At 50.2% G+C, this 18,495-nt stretch overlaps 1 protein-coding gene and 1 pseudogene across 1 annotated transcript; both read right to left on the reverse strand.

The window, feature by feature from the left end:
* Nucleotides 1–1,882: 1,882 nt before the first annotated feature.
* On the reverse strand, nucleotides 1,883–12,205 carry LOC136932630 (spermatid perinuclear RNA-binding protein-like). Its single transcript, XM_067227811.1, has 14 exons — nucleotides 12,064–12,205; nucleotides 7,878–7,990; nucleotides 7,558–7,653; nucleotides 7,169–7,280; nucleotides 6,949–7,046; nucleotides 5,943–6,036; nucleotides 5,670–5,738; nucleotides 4,133–4,341; nucleotides 3,817–3,966; nucleotides 3,417–3,551; nucleotides 3,040–3,180; nucleotides 2,799–2,922; nucleotides 2,633–2,683; nucleotides 1,883–2,464 (listed from the first exon to the last, which is right to left on the reverse strand). The coding sequence occupies exons 1-14, from the start codon at nucleotides 12,092–12,094 to the stop codon at nucleotides 2,379–2,381; spliced, it is 1,509 nt and encodes a 502-aa protein (XP_067083912.1). The 5' UTR covers nucleotides 12,095–12,205; the 3' UTR covers nucleotides 1,883–2,378.
* On the reverse strand, nucleotides 12,202–14,341 carry LOC136933097 (spermatid perinuclear RNA-binding protein-like; annotated as a pseudogene).
* Nucleotides 14,342–18,495: the final 4,154 nt, after the last annotated feature.

The following is an 18,495-nucleotide window of genomic DNA, read 5'->3' on the forward strand; positions in this document are numbered from 1 at the left end:
CAGATCACAAGGTTGATACCCTGCCCCCCACACACACACACACACTCCTCAGCAGGTGACGGAAAGGCTAGGTTAGTTACTCGCTAGAACACCCAGTCCCTCCATAATCCCAAACCGACAGGCTTGAACGATGTCCTGCATGTTGTGCATGGTCCAAAGCCTGAAGCACACAGAGATTGTTAACTCGAATTGGGTGTCCAGTTCCTTTATTCCATGGAAAAGATGACGCTCATAAGACAACAGACCTCTATTGACAAGAATGGGGAAGCTACGCTGACATTCTGGTCTAAATTCTGGTAGATTAGGAAGGAACCGCTCAGCTCAGATGTTTATCATTTTATTTTATACACGTTAGCACCAGTGTGTGGTTAGCATTACCTTCTGGGCTCCAGCAGGGATCAGGTACAGAAAGTTCAACTCTTATACACACCAGCTAAACAGAAGATTCATAAACAAGAAACATATATCCTTCCCCCCCCCCCCTCCAATCAATTTCCTAGAACACAAAAAAGGATTCTATACTGTACATTTTGCCGGTTAACACGTTTATACACTATGGGAGGATGTTTCCATGTGAAGCTTTGGTTATACATTCTACTAAGCACATTCAGCACCAAAAAACTGCTCAATCTACAGTAGGTAATAATATCATGATATCCTTGTCAGCAGGGTGATGACCTGTGAGCTATATAAATACATCATGGAAAACAATAAAAGCTTGTGCCTTTTTCTGTGACCTGTATATAAATGTGTGTGTGTGTGTGTGTACACAGAAGGATGAACGTTGTGATGAAGAAGCAGTTTCCTTGGTGGAGATAGACAGTACGTCCTTCCCTGAGTTTAGTATTGCTCATGAGACTTGTGCTTTCCAGTCAGAATGCAGAAGGAATGTGCTTTCTTCAGACTGCTGTGCAATACATAATACATACATAACACAACCTTATCTACAGTGTGGGAGTGCAAGCTTCTGGTGGGAATCATCACAGGTCATTTGTGAAGCAGGATCAAATGATGCTGATATGACCAGTTGCTCATGTCAAAATACAATAACGGGCGTAAATCTTTTGCACTTTCACTTGGAAATATGTCAACAATCTTTTCACCTCACATTGGAATAGATATATCTGCTTGTATATTTTGTAAACGAGGGTATTGTGTCCACAACGGTTTTCACATTCAGGAGGTACAGTATAAATTCAAATAATACAGACAGTACAGTAAACTTCTCATAGGTTATTCAGAAATAGGACTGAGTTGAACAAACTCATGAGTCTCACATCCGTACTAACTCTGTACACAAATCACATTCATATTCCTCTAAAAGTCCATCTCATTTTCATTTTCATATGCAGGCCTGCAGTTTCCTGTCCAGTCAGACCAGTATTGTAGCCCAGAGAAAGAAAGTCCCTCCATGTCAGATTATGTATTGCTTATTCTCCAGTTGACGCCCAGGCAGTCCATGACAGTTTTGTGAAAGAGAAACAGTGAGAGAGAGAAATAATGAGTTGGAGACGGAAACAGACTGAAATACAGGCAAAAGTTCGATGGAGAGGGAGATAATGGCAAGGAAAAAAAGAGACAGAAAGAAGAAGAGAGAATACGGAAGAAAACAAAAATAGAGGCCAAAGTGAGAAATGGAGGTGGAGAGTGAGAGAGAATGAGGAAGAAACCCGAAATAGACACAAAAGAGGAAGAAAAAGAGGGAGTGACAGAGAGAGAGGGGGGTGAGCGAGCCCAAAGAGGCATGAGCAGGGTCACAGTCCGGCCCCTCCCCCTGTCTGCAGGGGTCAGAAGAGATCCTGGGGTCCCAGGTGAAGGATGAGAGGAGTGGCCAGGGCCTGGGCCTGGTAGAAGGCACTGTCAATGTACAGACCCCCTGGGGAGAGACAACCAGAGACAGACTGGTTAAAGCCCATGACAGTCAATGTTAGAGAACAATTGAACAACGTGAACATTTGTTTCGATGATCAATGTGTTTTGATTGGGTGAAGCAGAGACAGGAAGTGATGCAGATATCTGACAGGGTTCCAAACTACTCAACTTTTGGCCCATTTTTTATTTATTTTTTATCAAATGCAATATCTTAACTCTTAACAGAGTTCAAAATAAAATGTATCTCACAAAATAGAGCTATAACCCATAAAAAGGTTCTACTTTCAACAAAGTCATGGACAATCAATATCCAGAATCAAAATTCACAGAACATTCAATTGAACTTTTCAAGAAAAACAGTTTTGTCTTAAAAATCATAACGTCATACAAGACATGACAAACAAAGGAACATATCAAACACATCTCAATACTCCTTTTAGGAGGTGAAAACATCTAGAATCTTCTCTGAGCAGAAGACATGGAGGGTGGAGGAGTACAGGGCAGTCTTAGTAGGGGTACAGGTGAGAGATGGGGAAAGGTTGGGGGAATCTCATGACTGGAAGTATGACTTGGGGCATTCTGGGGGTGAAACCTACAAAGGAAAACAATAAAAACAGATGGGATTGTGTTGAGTTTCTGTTCGAGCAATAATGTGAGGTGTAACGAATAGTGAACACGATGCAAAATAAAGTGAAAACACCATGAGTGTGTAATTGAGAGCAGATGCTGTTGCAGGCACAATGTGTCCCTCTGGGCTTACCGTAGCCAGGAAGGGGGGTTGCAGGACCATAACCATAGGGTGCTCCAAAGCCTTCAAGGAGACACAGGGAAAGTGTTATCATCAACGGATCATAACATTTGAACGCACGCACGCACGCACGCACACACGCACGCACACACACACACACACACACACACACACTAACCTGGTGTTAGGTATCCATGGGTGGGGTGTGCGTTGATAAACGGCGCTCTGGGCATCACAGGCAGCCCTCTCGGTCTACTGACGTGAGCCGGGACCGTTACCACCGCCGGCGCCGGCCTCTTCATCTACACACACACGAAGAAGAAGACGACCCGCATCATCAAAACGGCCGTTTCATCAGGCATCTATCTAGGAGTTCACTGAGAAGCGGCGGCGGCGGCGGCTGACATCTCTCCACTCACCGGGGGGTTGGGCTTCTTCTTCTTGCCGCTGGGACCTTTGGAACCGGAGAAGAGGTTCTTCAGGGCCGCCAGCGCGGCGCTGGCCTTCGCCACCTTCTTGTTGGGCCCCGTCCCTCGGAACTTCTGCTTGTCAACCTCCACCTGTCACGCAGAAACAGGAAGAGGACGAGGAGGGAGAGGAAGAGGAGAGAGAGGAAGAGGAGAGAGAGGAAGAGGAGAGAGAGGAAGATCATTAATTCAGACCTGTAATCCCTCGAAAGACTAGGTTGATTTGGAGGGGACACCATACACGTGACAGACGAGTGTATGTGTGTGTGTCCGTCTGTGTGTGTGTGTATGTATGTGTGTGTGTGCGTGTGTGTCCCACAAGGTCTCACCTCGATAATGAAGCGTTTGTCGTAGCTGCTGCCGCTCTCGGAGACAAGCTCGTACTTGAGGCCCCTGCGCTTCTCGTTGAGCTCCATCACCGGATTCTTCCCTCCTGCTGTCAGGATGGGGCCGGGCGCTCGCGGCTGCGGGCACAAACACAGGTCAGATCCCCGCATGGGGCTGGAGCAAGTCCGCGTGCTCCTGCATCGTGAATTACTACCGCACCAACCGAAAATGCGGCGCTAGGAACCCGCATCCACAGTAGTGGTCACACGCATAAGCCCGCAGCTTCTACTCAAATCTGAATGTGCTGTATTATTGATGGTAATGTCTACATTAATATTGTATTCGTGCGACCAGCCAACTCCAGGCAGACATGATGTTGTTGCTGTTACTGTTGTCGTTTACCTCGGGCGTGTCCGTGGAGGAGGAGACCGAGTTGGTGCTGGAGGTGGTCGACATCCTGTCGTTCTTGCTCTCCCCGTCAGACTTCTCGTCGGCGCTCAGGGAGTCCAGGTCGCCGTCGAGGCCCCCCGGGTAGCCCAGCGCCTGCAGCACCTGGGGGAGGGAGAGGAGCGGGAGGGTGAGGAGGAGGAGGAGGGGGGGTGAAGGACAGAAATAATTCGGACCGCCGAGAGCCGCAGTGTACAAGCCGGTTAGCAACCGCAAACCCCCAGCGAACCCCCCAGCCCCCCACGTTCCCCTCCCAGGGACGGGCCGCTACCTTCAGAGCCACCTGGAGCTTGGCCATCTTCTTGGAGGCGCCGGAGGCTTCGTAGACGGTCCCCTGGAGCTCCACGGACATGCTGAAGACCGGAGCGTGGACCGGGCCGGACTGGCCCAGCAGCTTGTACTGCAGCCCGGGGTGGACCTGGTTCAGGCGCATGAGGGCGTTCATGGGGTGGGTGGGGTCCGTCATCTTGCTGTCCAGCACTAGAGAGGGGGACAGAGGTCGTTAGGGCGCAGGTTCACCTCCCCCTGTTCTGTAATTCGCTTTGGATGAAAGCATCTGATAACTGACGATTAGGAGTTTTTTCCCTTGGGTTCTCTGAGGGTTTAGGTTGGATATCGATGCTGTGCATCTCTGTGAAGACTTGTAACAATGCTTGCTAAAAGGACGATACATGTACACTTAGTTTGATTCGATTTCTCACAGCCTTTTTATTGTACATACTTGAGCTATGCTAGCTGCTCTAAGGGCAGCACATTTTCCCCCTTTGAATAGAACCACTCTACCATGGCGTGGAGGGTGTAAAATACAGAAGACAGTAATTCTATATATGTATAATAATATATATATATATATACAGTAGTAATGTAAGTAGGGGGGTGTTCATCTCCTGTGGAGGGGAGAGATAATAGTCTGTGTGTGTGCGTGTGAGTCTGTCTGCCCAGATGGGAGTATTAATTCAACTCCATCTCTCAACCCCCCCCCCCCCCCCCCACCTGCTTTGAACTGTGAGGAGATGAAAGTCTCATAGGATTGGTTTCAGCAGGAGGAGGTTTAATTACTGTGACCCATTCGCTGTCTCCCCTGACGAGAGGGGGCGAGCGAGGGTGTGAGGGGGAAAGCGAGGGTGTGAGGGGGCGAGCGAGGGTGTGAGGGGGCGAGCGAGGGTGAGAGGGGGGCGAGAGAGGGTGAGAGGGGGGCGAGAGAGGTCATGGTTCTGTGCTTCCGAATCAAGCAGCTTCATTAGAATGCTCTTGGGGAAAAAAAAAAAACTTGTCATGTACCTCACTTCTGTCATTTGCCTCCCTCATTAGACAGGGCATGAAGCAATCCAACTGTAAAGGAGGTCCTCTCTGTCTGTATGTGTGTGTGTGTGTGTCTGTGGCTAAGTTATCTCAAGAAGCGAATGATGAAATGGAGGAAATGGGCCGGTGTCTTGCTCAGGACCCCAAGACATGCAGTGCCACGTGTAGATAAATAAATATCAATATATATCCACGCGTTCGGCGCCATGGATCTTGCGAGAAATAAATAGAACCGCTTTGGGCTGCACTAAGCGATGGAGCCATGAATCTCGAAAGCCGAACTGCCCTGGCATTTGCTGCCAAAGGGCATTGCACTGGTAATAATAAGTAATAATAATAAGAATGAGGAAAATACTTATACTTCAAGTATTTATTGCACCTGTTGTACATTCCACAGTATCCAAGACTGAGAGTAATTAAGGGATGGTGATAAGCTGATGGTGCTACATGCTCCCTTAATGAGACACTGAGAGGTCTGGTGACAATAGGAGAATCGCGGTCATCACCTCTCATTCTCTTCTGAGCTTCTCTGTCGTCGGGGAGAACATCCTCTCTCTGTCTCTTCAGATTCCTCCCTGGAGAGAAGACAAATACAGTGTCTGAAGCCACTCAAGCATGGACCTGAGACTCCCTGGTGCATACACACACAACCACACACAAACTCTTCTCTCTCTCTTCCACTCTTTTTCCCTCCCAGAATGAGAGAGAATGTGCGTGTATATCCGTCTCACACAACTACACACACAAGCGCATACACACGCTCACACAGACACACACACCTTCGAAAAGTCTCTGTGTGGGTTTACTTGCAGGTAGAGGATCCATATTCAGAACCTTGTACATCTGTCCAAAGGCCAGGAGACGTAGCGCATGCTGAAACACACCAACCCACCGAGACAAGCACAGACGACAGAATAAGGCCAGATCGCTTCATCTGCAGTCCACAACCCAACCCCATATTCCCCAACCCAGTTACAAGATAGCCCCCTGGAAGGCAATCGATAGAACCAACCAGGAGGACGACAAGCCCCTTCTCCAGCTCCTCTTCAGAGAGCATACAGTAATTAGACCGCTTGAGAGAGAGAGAGAGAGAGAGAGAGAGAGAGAGAGAGAGAGAGAGAGAGAGAGAGAGAGAGAGAGAGAGAGAGAGAGAGAGAGAGAGAGAGAGAGCGCTTTTGCATAAGCAAACGGGGAAATAAAACCAGCCTGAGCAGCAGTGAATTCCCTGACACATTTTACTGCTATTTCATCTACGTGTGTGTGTGTCTGTGTGTGTGTATGCTGCAGTGTAGCCTTGGGCTCGCTCTGGCTTTCATGGAAGCAGCAACAGCGGGGTCTGCTGGGTGCAGGGGGCTGCGAGGGGGGAGAGAAGGAGGGGGGGGGGGGGGTCGGTCTTCCCACGCTCATTAGTGATCTAATTATGCCTTTCCTCCTCCGGTTTCCTTCAGCTCCCAGGGGCTGCAGAGCAGAGGTCGTGGCTGAGGTGCTGCTGCAGTACCAGCCTCGCTGTCTAAATATAGACCCTGGTCTGATCTGAGGCCTCTGGAGCTTTATACAAATGCTCCTCCACTTCCAATCAATGGGGGAGACAGAGAGAGGGAGGGAGGGAGGGAGACCACAAGGAGGAGGAGAGAATTGTCCTTCCTGTCCTGGTATAGGTCAAATTTGCTGCAGTCTATTGTACAGTACATGAGAGGCGTCAGTCTTGAAATGGCCTTAATCAGTCTCGAAATGGACGATGTTTACGCACGACTGATACAGAGTGTCTGGGCGGGGGCGTCTGACCTGTGCGCTGTGCGTGATTCCCTCAGCGTGTCGGGCTGTGAGGGTAGACAGGCTGTCGGTCGGTTCCCTCTCACATGGGTCGTGGACTCCCGGCCCACCTTGGACAACAAGCCAAACCATTCAAACAAACCATTTCGAGAAAACAACAAATACAGCGAGCACAGGGTTCGAGTTTGGCTGCCGATCCGGGGTCAGGGGTTAGATGTCGGGGGGTGCCGACCTGGGAGGAGGATCCCTGACGCTATGCACTCCAGGACCCTGCGCAGCGCCTCTCCCGGCCCCAGGTGGCGGTTACAGGTGGCTATGGACTTCTCACACAGCAGCTCCAGGGGCTGGGAGGGGAGGACAGCTTAGTGAGACTGGATGACAATGTAACAAGGAGCCAACCGTACGCACTGTAGTCGCTCCGATCTTTGAACCAGCAACATTCTTTTATCCAACACTGAGTTCCAGCCAAGTAATTTGATTGGACGAGAGGGAGTCTGTCCTTATTACTTGGCCCCTGTGGCCTCATACCTGCAAGGAAACCACAGCCCTGCTGATATTCAGAAATTATATAGAACTCCCTCTCGTTGCTTCATTTTCTTATTCTGTTCCTCCTCGTCTTACCCATCCTTTGATTGGCTGCCACACAGGCACTCTGTTGCACATGTCCCTGAGCACACGCAAGACAATGACACCGGACTTCAGGTCTGTAACTCTGGCCTGAGAGAGAGAGGGAGGGAGAGAGAGTGAGGGAGAGTGTGACAAAGAGAGAGAGAGATACAAGGTTGAATCCAGCAGCCATGCTAGACAAAGGAAACCACCGCCTTCGCAGAGCGAACGTCCTTTGACACACAATTTATTGAAAGCAAGAAAACGAAATGGGGCGAAATCTAAATCGGAAGCGGCCGGAACAGATGGCATACCGGCCGGAACAGATGGCATACCTGGAACCACTTGGCATGCCTGAGGGATGCCAGAGCTGCCCGGCACCTGTGCCGGTCTAGGACGCCCTCCTCCTCCTCCCCCTGGCGATCCTGGCCTTGCTCCGAGGCATCCCCTGGAGAGGGGAACAGGGTGAGAACACAGGAGACTCAACACAGGGACCCAGGGGGCCTACTGACCCTGCAGGCAGCAGGGTGAACAGCTATCAATTAGCATCCCACTGATCTGATAGAATGAGCTGATAAGGGTGGGGGGGGGGGGGGAAGCAGGGAGTGTGTGTGCGTGGGGGGTAGGGGGGGGTGCTGATAAATCAATGACATGTTTTGTCTCATGCACAGGAAAAAGGGGAGGTGGGCGGAGGGGAGGGGTCCGAGCGTTGACACACGCACACACACACACACACAACCGTCACAGGAGGATACGTGAGTGCATGCGCCGCCCCCCCTCCCCGCCCCCCGGCTCGGACTCTCAGTCTAGATGCAGATCAGTGGCCACCGGGGGAGACGGTCACGCCGGATTAGTGTGTTATCGCTGTGGTGCAGGCCCTTAATGAGAGCATGGCGGTGGCTCTACAACACGGCCACTTGGGATGACTGAGATGAAATATTTCGTCGTTATCGTTTCATCGGGGGGGGGGGGGCACCACTAATGCAAGTCGTCTGACATTTTCTTCAACGAGCGGGCGCTTTCATCCAAACCGACGTACAATTAGCGCGCGTGTCCCCGCTATTTGAGATGCCGGCTATTGGGGGAGAGGTCCAGATTGATGGTGATTGTGAATTGGGGGTGCCATACTGATATTGAGGGTCTTGCATCTGGGGATCAGATGTTTATGTGTACTACTGGCGTCCTGTGGGTGCGTCCCTGCCATGACGGCGTCTGAGCCATGGAGGAGAAAGGAGGAGGAAGCAGAGCCACAACATAAACATCTGAGGGAAAACTGCCACCCTGAAAAGAAAGTGAACGCTCTTTTTCTTTGGGGGGGGGGGGGGGGGGGGAGGGAGGGATGACCTCCGTGGGACAAGCAGACAAATGGACTGCAGACCAGACCACGCAGATCAGAGCGGAGGGATAATTACAGAGGACCTTGCCCACGGAAAGACTGTTACCAGTCATTAATCCATGGCGAATTAACTTTCTCCATATAATTTGGCGCTATATAAAGAGATTTCTTATGGAACTGAAGATATTCCAGGTGCGGCATTCACATATGTACTACAGTTATAAAAGGGAAAAAGATGATACAACCACTTTAAGAAAGTATATCTTGTTTTGAAACAAAACATCAATTTTGGATTACAGTCATAATTCATTCCAATGGATGGGGAACCCATAAAATTACCAAAACATTGATAAATATCGCTGATAAGTGTCATTTTAGAAGCAGATCTTAATCTGACTTGAGGTGATAAATAATCCAGGCCTGGTTCAATGAGAAGAAAATAGCTGTATAATGTATATCAAATATATAGAGAGCATAAATACAGTTTATAAAATTGGAAGGAAATTGTTTAATATATTTTATGATATACAGTGTGAATCCCCATACAGCATTTTCTGTTTACTCTATCCCCAGAGGACAGCAGGGGGCGGGGTTAGAGGTCATTGTGTGGTGGTCTCAGGCCCTTGCAGTAGAGACTGTAGTGAAAGCTGGATGAAAGAGGTGGAGGACAAACAGAAGAATCAATGAGAGACATAGGGGTCATCATCCCGCGTCACACCACCTAAGACCAAAGACTGACCACCTTCATGTTCTGCCCCAGGGTCTTCTGGGAAATGCAGTATTGTACTGTAGGCATTGGACGAGGCAGTCCCGCCTGAAGGTCATATAGATTTTGAATTGGGTCTGGTACAGTAAGCATTGCATATACCGTTAATGATTTGTTCACAATGACCCTTGGGTGAACCCAAGCTCAAATCAACCAAATGAAAACTTTTGTCGTCTAATTTAACTGTCACAGTTTAAAATGTCAATTTCCACTGTGCCGTGAACCCCAAACATCTGATCTTTGTTGTGAGTGTCTAAATCCCCTCTTCCCCAATGGCAGGCCATGAAGGAGTCATCAGTGGAATGTCAGGACCACGTACATACAGACAACCCCAGTACAACGCTCCTTGACATCATCAGCTTCGACTTTTGATTAGTGACCAGAACATAAATGACATTAATACTACTGGCTTTTCACCATGAAATTACAGCATGTCATTCTGAGCCTTTTGACTGGTAAGAGTTGGCATACTGCGTTGGAAGCTTAGGGCCAATCCTTCAAAAAGGTCAAAGGTCCCTCAGAAAGGTTTCGCCTGCTCTGAAATGGACATGATCCAGAATTTCATGGTGCACAGTGACCCAGAGAAGAGAAGCCTAGTAAAAGGAGATAGGGGGAGGGAGGGAGAGGAGGAGCATGTCTGAGGCAGAGAGGGAATTGTAGTTCTTTTCTGTGGGGTTCTGTAGTTCGGGGAAGCCCCATGTACCCGGGCTTCCTGCGCTGGGCCTCGTCGGCTGCAGGGCCCTGGCCTGGCAGGTGTCACACTCCACACACCAACACGCTGGGGCTTGGGAGCTGTGGCAACATAACCAGGAGTGAATGAGCACAGGCCAGGAACATGTTAGAACTGTCAGTCAGAGGGTCGAGAGACCAGTCGGTCAATGAGTCAGACAGTCAATTAGTCCGACGGTCGGTCAGACAGTCGGTCGGAAAGTGAGGATCCGTCAACAGTCAGTGATTCAAGACCAGTCAGTCAGCCAATCAATCAGTCAGTCAGTCAGTCAGTCAAGACCAGTCAGTCAGTCAGTCAAGACCAGTCAGTCAGTCAGTCAAGACCAGTCAGTCAGTGATTCAAGACCAGTCAGTCAGCCAATCAATCAATCAATCAATCAGTCAGTCAGCCAATCAATCAGTCAGTCAGTCAGTCAGTCAGTCAAGACCAGTCAGTCAGTCAGTCAAGACCAGTCAGTCAGTGATTCAAGACCAGTCAGTCAGCCAATCAATCAATCAATCAATCAGTCAGTCAGCCAATCAATCAGTCAGTCAGTCAGTCAGTCAGTCAGTCAAGACTAGTTAGTCAGTCAGACAGTCAGTCAAGACCAGTCAGTCAGTCAGATATTGAGTAGAGCTCAGTCCGTCAGTGATGCTCTCATGCCGTTTCTAGAACCAAACCTTGCAGGGCTCGGCTAGCACACGACAACACAGAGAGAGAGAGAACTCAAACGTCTGTAAAAACGCTGCTTTGTCTGAAGACAGAGCCGCGCTGATCCCTCCCGTGGTGAAACAGCTTCACACCCAACTTGCGCTATTGTGATATGCAGATTCTATGTACCGCGGCTACAGACCCGTTTTCTTCCCCTATTGTGGAGGCCCGACCCAATCATCTCTAGAGAAAGCCGTGTCACAATGGGGGTGACGCAACGCTGCACAACGGCTTCATCCCCTGCCGAATCACCTGCCATTCATATCTTTCATTTCACTGTTTTGAAGGGAAAAACAATGGAGAGAGTCTGAGGCATTGAACGCCGGTGCGTCTAAGACGATGTCAGGCGGTAACTTCTGACTGAGACGCAGGCTGAGGAGGGTTGTAACCAAGCACCCTGGCGATAAGTGGATGAGGACATGGTGGTGGAAAGAGAGGGAAGGGCTCTTTTTGTACACTCGATCCAGGCTTTCGTGCGGTCATCAACGGAGGCGTCTGTTCTTTCCAGGGCCGGCCAGACACAAAAGATCTATATCTCCAGCCCTCCATCACCTCGCGGCGGGACCTCTCAGCTTTCAGCCCCTCCTCAGTGCCCGGCCTCCATGTGGATCACTTCCCTCCCTCGGCCCCTCCGCTCTCGGGTGTCAGCCCTCCTCTGAGCGTCTCTCTCTCTCTCCCTCTCCAGAGGCTGCCTTTCGTCCGCCCGCAATCTTTCCTCCGATTTCACCTCTCCCTTTCTTCCTGCGATTCATATATCTCTCCTCCGCCCCCCCCCCCCCCCTCTCTTTCTTTCCGACTCGTTTCATCTGCCCGTGCCCTTTCCTGTCTCCCCTCTTCTCCACCTCTCTCAACCCCCCCACCCCACCGCATCTCTCCTCCGTTCTCTCCGTTGTCAAAATAAAGGTTAAGTAAAACGGAGGGCGCGCTATTTCTCTTCAAGGCTAGTGCCGGGCGGGGGGGGGGGGGGGGGGTGGGAGGGGTGGAGAGAGGGGAGCGTACCTTGGGCTGGGGTGTCGCGCTCCGCCCTCATGGCCAGGGAGGACAGGCAGATCTTCAGGGTGAGGGCGGGGTCTTTGGTGTTGAACACTCGGATGGCGGCCTCCGACACGCACGGGCGCACCTCGTACTTGTCCTCCGTCAGCGTCTGCGGAGGGCAAGGGGTCACATGACGTCCGCACCACGCACACCCCACACGGAAGTCCCACACGGAAACGTCCGTGTTTGACCTCTTAAACCATACGAATCATACTGGGTTGAGAATGGATAAAACCCAGGCCAGGGTTTTGTATTCCGGTGGCCGGCGTTTTGTTTCTAAACTTTGGCGGAGATTTTTTTTAATCAAAGGAAATTATTCAAGGTGCACTCTCTCTCTGCCTCTCTCTGCCTCTCTCTGCCTCTCTCTGCCTCTCTCTGCCTCTCTCTGCCTCTCTCTGCCTCTCTCTCTCTCTCTCTCTCTCTCTCTCTCTCTCTCTCTCTCTCTCTCTCTCTCTCTCTCTCTCTCTCTCTCTCTCTCTCTCTCTCTCTCTCTCTCTCTCTCTCTCTCTCTCTCTCTCTCTCTCTCTCTCTCTCTCTCTCTCTCTCTCTCTCTCTCTCTCTCCCTCTCTCCCTCTCCTCCCTCTCTCCCTCTCTCCCTCTCCCTCTCCCTCTCGAGTTCCCTCTCTCTCTCCCGTTCTTTCGTTTTAAAGGATGAATCCATCCATCACGCCGTTACTGACACCCTCGCCCAGTTTAGCTCAGGAAATGAGGGCTTCAAATGGACCCTCTCCTGGTGACAAAGTGCACACAGCAGGCATGGCAGGTAATTAAGTATGCGTGCATGCGTGTGTGTGTGTGTTGGGTGCAGGAAGCACACTCGGAAGAGTGGATCGTGTGGTTTCTTTAGGCGAGATGCACGCCTGCGATTGGAAGTCAATATTATAGTCTGTGGACTCAGCGTGTTCCACTGCTTATGTTACCGCAGGCAATGGTGTTTACATATTGTATGTTTCACCATCGCAACCCACCCCATTATTATCCTCGTTATACACAGTACAATTCTTCTTTAAGAACTAATCACACCATCATCGGATACATTTTCCAATCTCCACCACTCACACATTATTTATTCATTCACAGTGATCCTCTGTTATATGGTCTCCGTCATTGACTTGGATGTCTGTCTTGTTGGGGTCGATGTGTCTCACCTGGATCTGCAGGGCAGGTTGGCGCTGATGGTGTACAGCAGCACCTTGGTGGGCTTCTGGCTGCACATCAGCACCAGCTCCAGGGTCCAGGTCTCCCCTGATCAGGAGGCCCTTGGCCACCAGGCCCACGCGCATCACCCCGCACAGCACCGAGCCCTTACAGGCCCTGGAGAAGGGGGAGAGGGTGGGGGAACAAGGTCCATGACACTGGACTCAGGGATGGGGTGACTTTGCACGGTGCCTGGGAAATGCACACACGTGGAATACCACCGCCAACGCTAGAGCTACACACTTTGGATTCTTGATATCATGTTGCACTTCCTGTACGCGCTATTTGTATGTCGCTTCGGATAAACGCGCCTGCTGACTGAAGAAAAATGTGAATGTAGCGCGTGTGGAAAATTTTTATTTTTTCTCTGTCCTCCCTCAGTGACAGGGACTCACTTTGCGGGCTTGGCAGCAGTGCTGGTGGGTTCTTCGGGAGGCATGGCGTCGCTGCCGGTGGGGGGAGGGGGGGGCGTCTCTGGGGGGGTGTCGAGGGTGTCCATCCAGTCAGACACCTTCTTGAGGGCACACTCAGCGGTGGAGACCAGAGTCTGCACGGCTCCAGCTGCTCAGGAGAGGGATACACGCTGGCGTGCTTGGCCATGACGTGGAGGTCGTCGTTAGCGAATGATCGAATGGACTTCTGGGAGGGAGGGAGAGAGAGAGGGGTGAGAGAGGGAGAGAGAGGGTGAGAGAGAGAGGGTGAGAGAGGGTGAGACAGAGAGAGAGGGTGAGAGAGAGAGAGGGTGAGAGAGAGAGAGAGAGAGAGAGAGAGAGAGAGAGAGAGAGAGAGAGAGAGAGAGAGAGGGGGGGGGGGGGGGTCAACATCCTCCTGGCCATCAAGAGGGTTGATCATTCTCAACAGAAATACAGAACCTCCACAATCTCTGTGTTTACGGGATATGATTCTCACCCCTCACCACAACCGCTGACTTCCTCAATAACAGGCTGTGTCTCCAACAGACTAACAGCCTTGTCCTCCACCTCGAGGGCTTGCGGTTAAAACCACTCACGCCTTGTATGGCGTTGTTCCTCTGGGTGTCAGACATGCTACGTACCTCGGCCCGTGTCCTCGTCCCCTAGTCCCTCAAGAGAGACAGCGACGGCACTCACATCAACAACTAGGACATGCAGGGGCACCGAGCGACAGCATCCACAAATCCGCGGATGTGCATTAAGCGAGTGGAGCTGGCTCGGCATGCCTGGCTGCCAACAGACACACGACCACTAGGGGGCTTTACGTGGGAGTTACCATCTGAACATCTCCTTCCCTCAAGACCCCCCCCCCTCCACCCCCTTTTCCTTTCTCTCTGCCCCCCCCGCTTCCCTCTCTATCCCTCTCTATCCCTCTCTCTTTCTCCCTCTCTATCCCTCTCTCTTTCTCCCTCTCTCTCCCTCTCTCTCCCTCTCTCTGCTCTCTCTGCCTCTCTCTGCCTCTCTCTCCCTCTCTATCCCTCTCTCTCCCTCTCTCTCCCTCTCTATCCTCTCTCTCCCTCTCTCTCCCTCTCTCTCCCTCTCTCTCCCTCTCTCTCCCTCTCTCTGCCTGTATGTAGCACTCATCACACTGGGTTATTTATGAGCAGCTTTAATAATTCACAGGTAAGTCTCCGGGGGAGACAGGGTCATTCATCATGACCTGGCTAATCTCTCGTCTCTTCCTCATACCCCCACGGCAGGGCGGACAAACGCACGCCCCGCGACCTCGACAAATGCGGGCGACACGTGGACGACTACGACCACACAGACCGACGGCTCCGACGACAGATCCAGCCTCGGCCGCAACAACACACCTGCACGTTTTCGCGACGAAAGCATAACGGGAGGGCAAGCGGCGACAGCGACGAAGCCGTGCGCGGCTGACTCACCATGTCCGGGCAGTGGAGGTGGGTGAGGTCTATGTCAGGACCCAGGTCCCCTGACCCCGCTCCTTCGGCCAGCCTTATCGTCTTCTGGGTCTCACAACCACAGCACCGGCCTGTCACTGGTGAGGAGAGGAGGAGAGGGGGGGACGATAAGAAGTGGAAAAACTGCATCAAATCAAATGAGAAAATTTCACAGTTTATGCTTCTATCTGTCTCCTGTTCGATGGTACAGCAAACCACCGATGGACATTACGACCCGCCCCCCCCACCCAATGACAGCCCACCATTCTGCGTTCTACAGGAAACCCCACACTACCCTGTCATGACCTGCCCTTGCTCACGAATAAAGATGCTATTCTAGGGCAATTCGACGACAATATTTAAAAGACACAGTAATGACTTTTTAAGGACTTTCAAAGTACTGCGGTAGGTAGCAGATGGCAAGCTCAGCGTGTTCGGAGACAATGCAGACTCCCAGGGCATCTCTTAAGAAAAGTGAGGTTTTCTATTAGCCGACCACAGCGCGCGTGAAAACATGTACACATCACACCCCCACAGCTCAGTTCTGCAGGCCACAGCTCCGAGGTGGCTCACAGGAGATGGCGTTTTCGTCACGACGGGTCACAAGTCCTCGATTGGGGTTCGTCAAAGACTTACAGGGGATTTTCGGAAATAATTTGTTTGACGGACAAACCCGAGTATATCCCTTTGACGTGGCTCTATAACATAGAATCAATTTGACAGCCTTACAGTGGGATTACATCTCTACCCTTGAAGGGAAAACGGACAGGAGAAATCTAAAGCCCGAGAAGAGATGACTCAGGTCTCATCGACCACCAACGTCTTTCCAGCAGTTTAGACGTTCCCATCACTTTCTTCTATTTGAGGGATGGTTATATGAACCCCAGAGGTATATTTCGGGCTATGTTTATTTAGGTCATTTTCATTGCAGGGAACATTATGAGCAGTGGGGGGGTTTTGCTGGCAGAGGAGCCCCTTGGCTAGGCGAGCCAAGATGGTAAGGGTCAGCCCTACTCCTCCAATCTTTTGGGTTGTTGACAACAATTGGATGAGGATATTTGAAGACAAAGAATGAGAGACAGACACAAACAAAATCTGTCCAAATATATGTGACAGTTACGCCAGTGAATCCAGGTTGAGGACCTGGTGTGTATTAAAATAGGCTGCAACGATCCCAGGCAGAAAACAACAATCATGGGCCAGCATTTTTCTGTCAAACTGTAGCCTTGCCTAAATGTTACGCAACAGTGGATCAGCTGGCAGTGTGGACTACAATAAAATAAATAAAAACTACAAACAACAACAAAAACAGAGGGCATTGATGTGAAACAATGGGAACTCAAGCCAAAATGTCGAACAAAGAATCATTCTAGTACTGCATTCTGTATGTCAGTGACAGTTAGAAGAAAAACAAACATGTCACACATAACCAGAATCAGAATCAGAAAGGGTTTTAATCGCCATGAAAGTTTGCACAGACAAGGAATTTACTTTGGCAGAAAGGTGCATACATTAAACATATAGGAATCTTAATAACTGAAATATGTGGACTAACTATACTAAAGGTACATAGTCAAGCAGTACTAAGGGGATTTAGAATTAAAATAAAATATACAATAAAATAGGAAATTCTACATCCCCTTAGTATTGCTAACAATGCTACTTCTTACAACATTTAGAGCATCTTCAGCACGTGTCATGTATCTAATGAGAGATTAGAGAGAGCAGTCTGCAATGCAGATACCTGGAGATCAGGACTCTCACCGTGCAAACAAGACGACCAAGAATCCTCCACTCAACCCAGTTCAGGTCCACAGACACAATCCATTCCAGCAGCAACATTCAGTAATAAAGTCATATTGCAATTTTGTGGCTGAGATATTACCGTGGCACCGTAGCTGAGAAATGATTGTTCACCGTGCCTGCAGGACTGTGTGTTGGTTTCTTAAAGCTAGCCCCCCTCCCCCAGAAGGATGTGGTGGTTTGATTCAATGTTTTATTCCTTACCTAAAGTATCTGTGCTGAGTAGAACCCAGCACAGGCGCCCCTCCCAAAAGGGACTAGTATCACGGCAGCCTTGTTACAAAATGTCAGCTTAAGTTAAAAGCCTTTGTATATCAAGGATTATATCTTCATTAATGCATTTGTGGGTCTGCGCAAATAATAAGAGAAAGTGATGTGACGCTATGGGGCTTGGCACAGATGGCAATCACACTGTTCCTTTCTCAACTCTGCGTGCGAGTGTGTATGCGTCCCCTGGTCTCAAATTGTGTGTCACGGCTCTACAGAACAAGGCCAAGCCTGACATAACAAGGAGGTTTGGTCAAATTGGACCCGTGGCTGCTGCAGGAGCCATCATTGTCTCGGGTAATGGAGACAACATGCACCCAGATGCATGAGTGAGCCACGGCAATCACAGTCCATCCTCCACATGCATGCGCACATGCGCACACACACACACACACACACACGGACACACACACCAGCCTCAGGTGAGTCGTGTGCAAGAAGGAGCATGCAGTGCTGTGTGTGTGTGTGTGTACCTTTCTGTAAGGCACAGCACTTTGGACGAAAGTGCATTTGAGCTCCCCCCCAAAAAAACAAGCTTCAAATAGCGTGGTATTGAATCTGAGCAATAGAGCTGCAAGTAAACAAAAGGTGTGTGCTGCACGAGTTGGCGTTAATGCAGCCACACAGCTTCGGACTGTTTTCCATAGCCAACCCCTCCTCCTATAACCAGCCAAGGCACAAAGCCTTCATCTCTGAATCGGAATTTCCCTCAGGTCTTTTTTAACCACAGCCAGGTCAAGGGCTGATTTCACTCGAGTCTCTCTGGTAGACGGGCTCCTGTGTGCGGGAGGAAAGCTCATTAGGGCCCCAGCTCACGTAGCTCTGGTGCTGCGGAGGTAAAGGCCTTCCTAACCACTCTGTCACCAGCAACACCACACCTCTGACTGGGCCACGGCACTTAAAACCACCAGGGGTCCTCACCAAGGCTGGTCCTGTGAGAGACACACACACACACGGGCATCCACGTCCAGCGCCAGTTCTAAAATGCTGGCATGAATATTTCAGAGCCAGTTAAACAGTGAGTAAAAAAAAAAAACACAAAAAAAAGCTTCCTCACCATTAGTCTATTTCTGTCTGAACTGTGTGAGAATGCTGTCAAAGAGCTACACTGTTCTTGATATGCAAAGAGAGATCTCTAGAGGAGAGTGACAACACAGTGTCTATCCATCTCCGGCTTGACAACATCTAACAGGTAGGCCAGTTCATCTCAGCGGAGCCGACAGGAAAAAGCTTAAACAGCCAGCATCCTT

The sequence above is a fragment of the Osmerus mordax genome, chromosome 24 (assembly GCF_038355195.1).
Source record: "Osmerus mordax isolate fOsmMor3 chromosome 24, fOsmMor3.pri, whole genome shotgun sequence".
NCBI classification, from domain to species: domain Eukaryota; kingdom Metazoa; phylum Chordata; class Actinopteri; order Osmeriformes; family Osmeridae; genus Osmerus; species Osmerus mordax.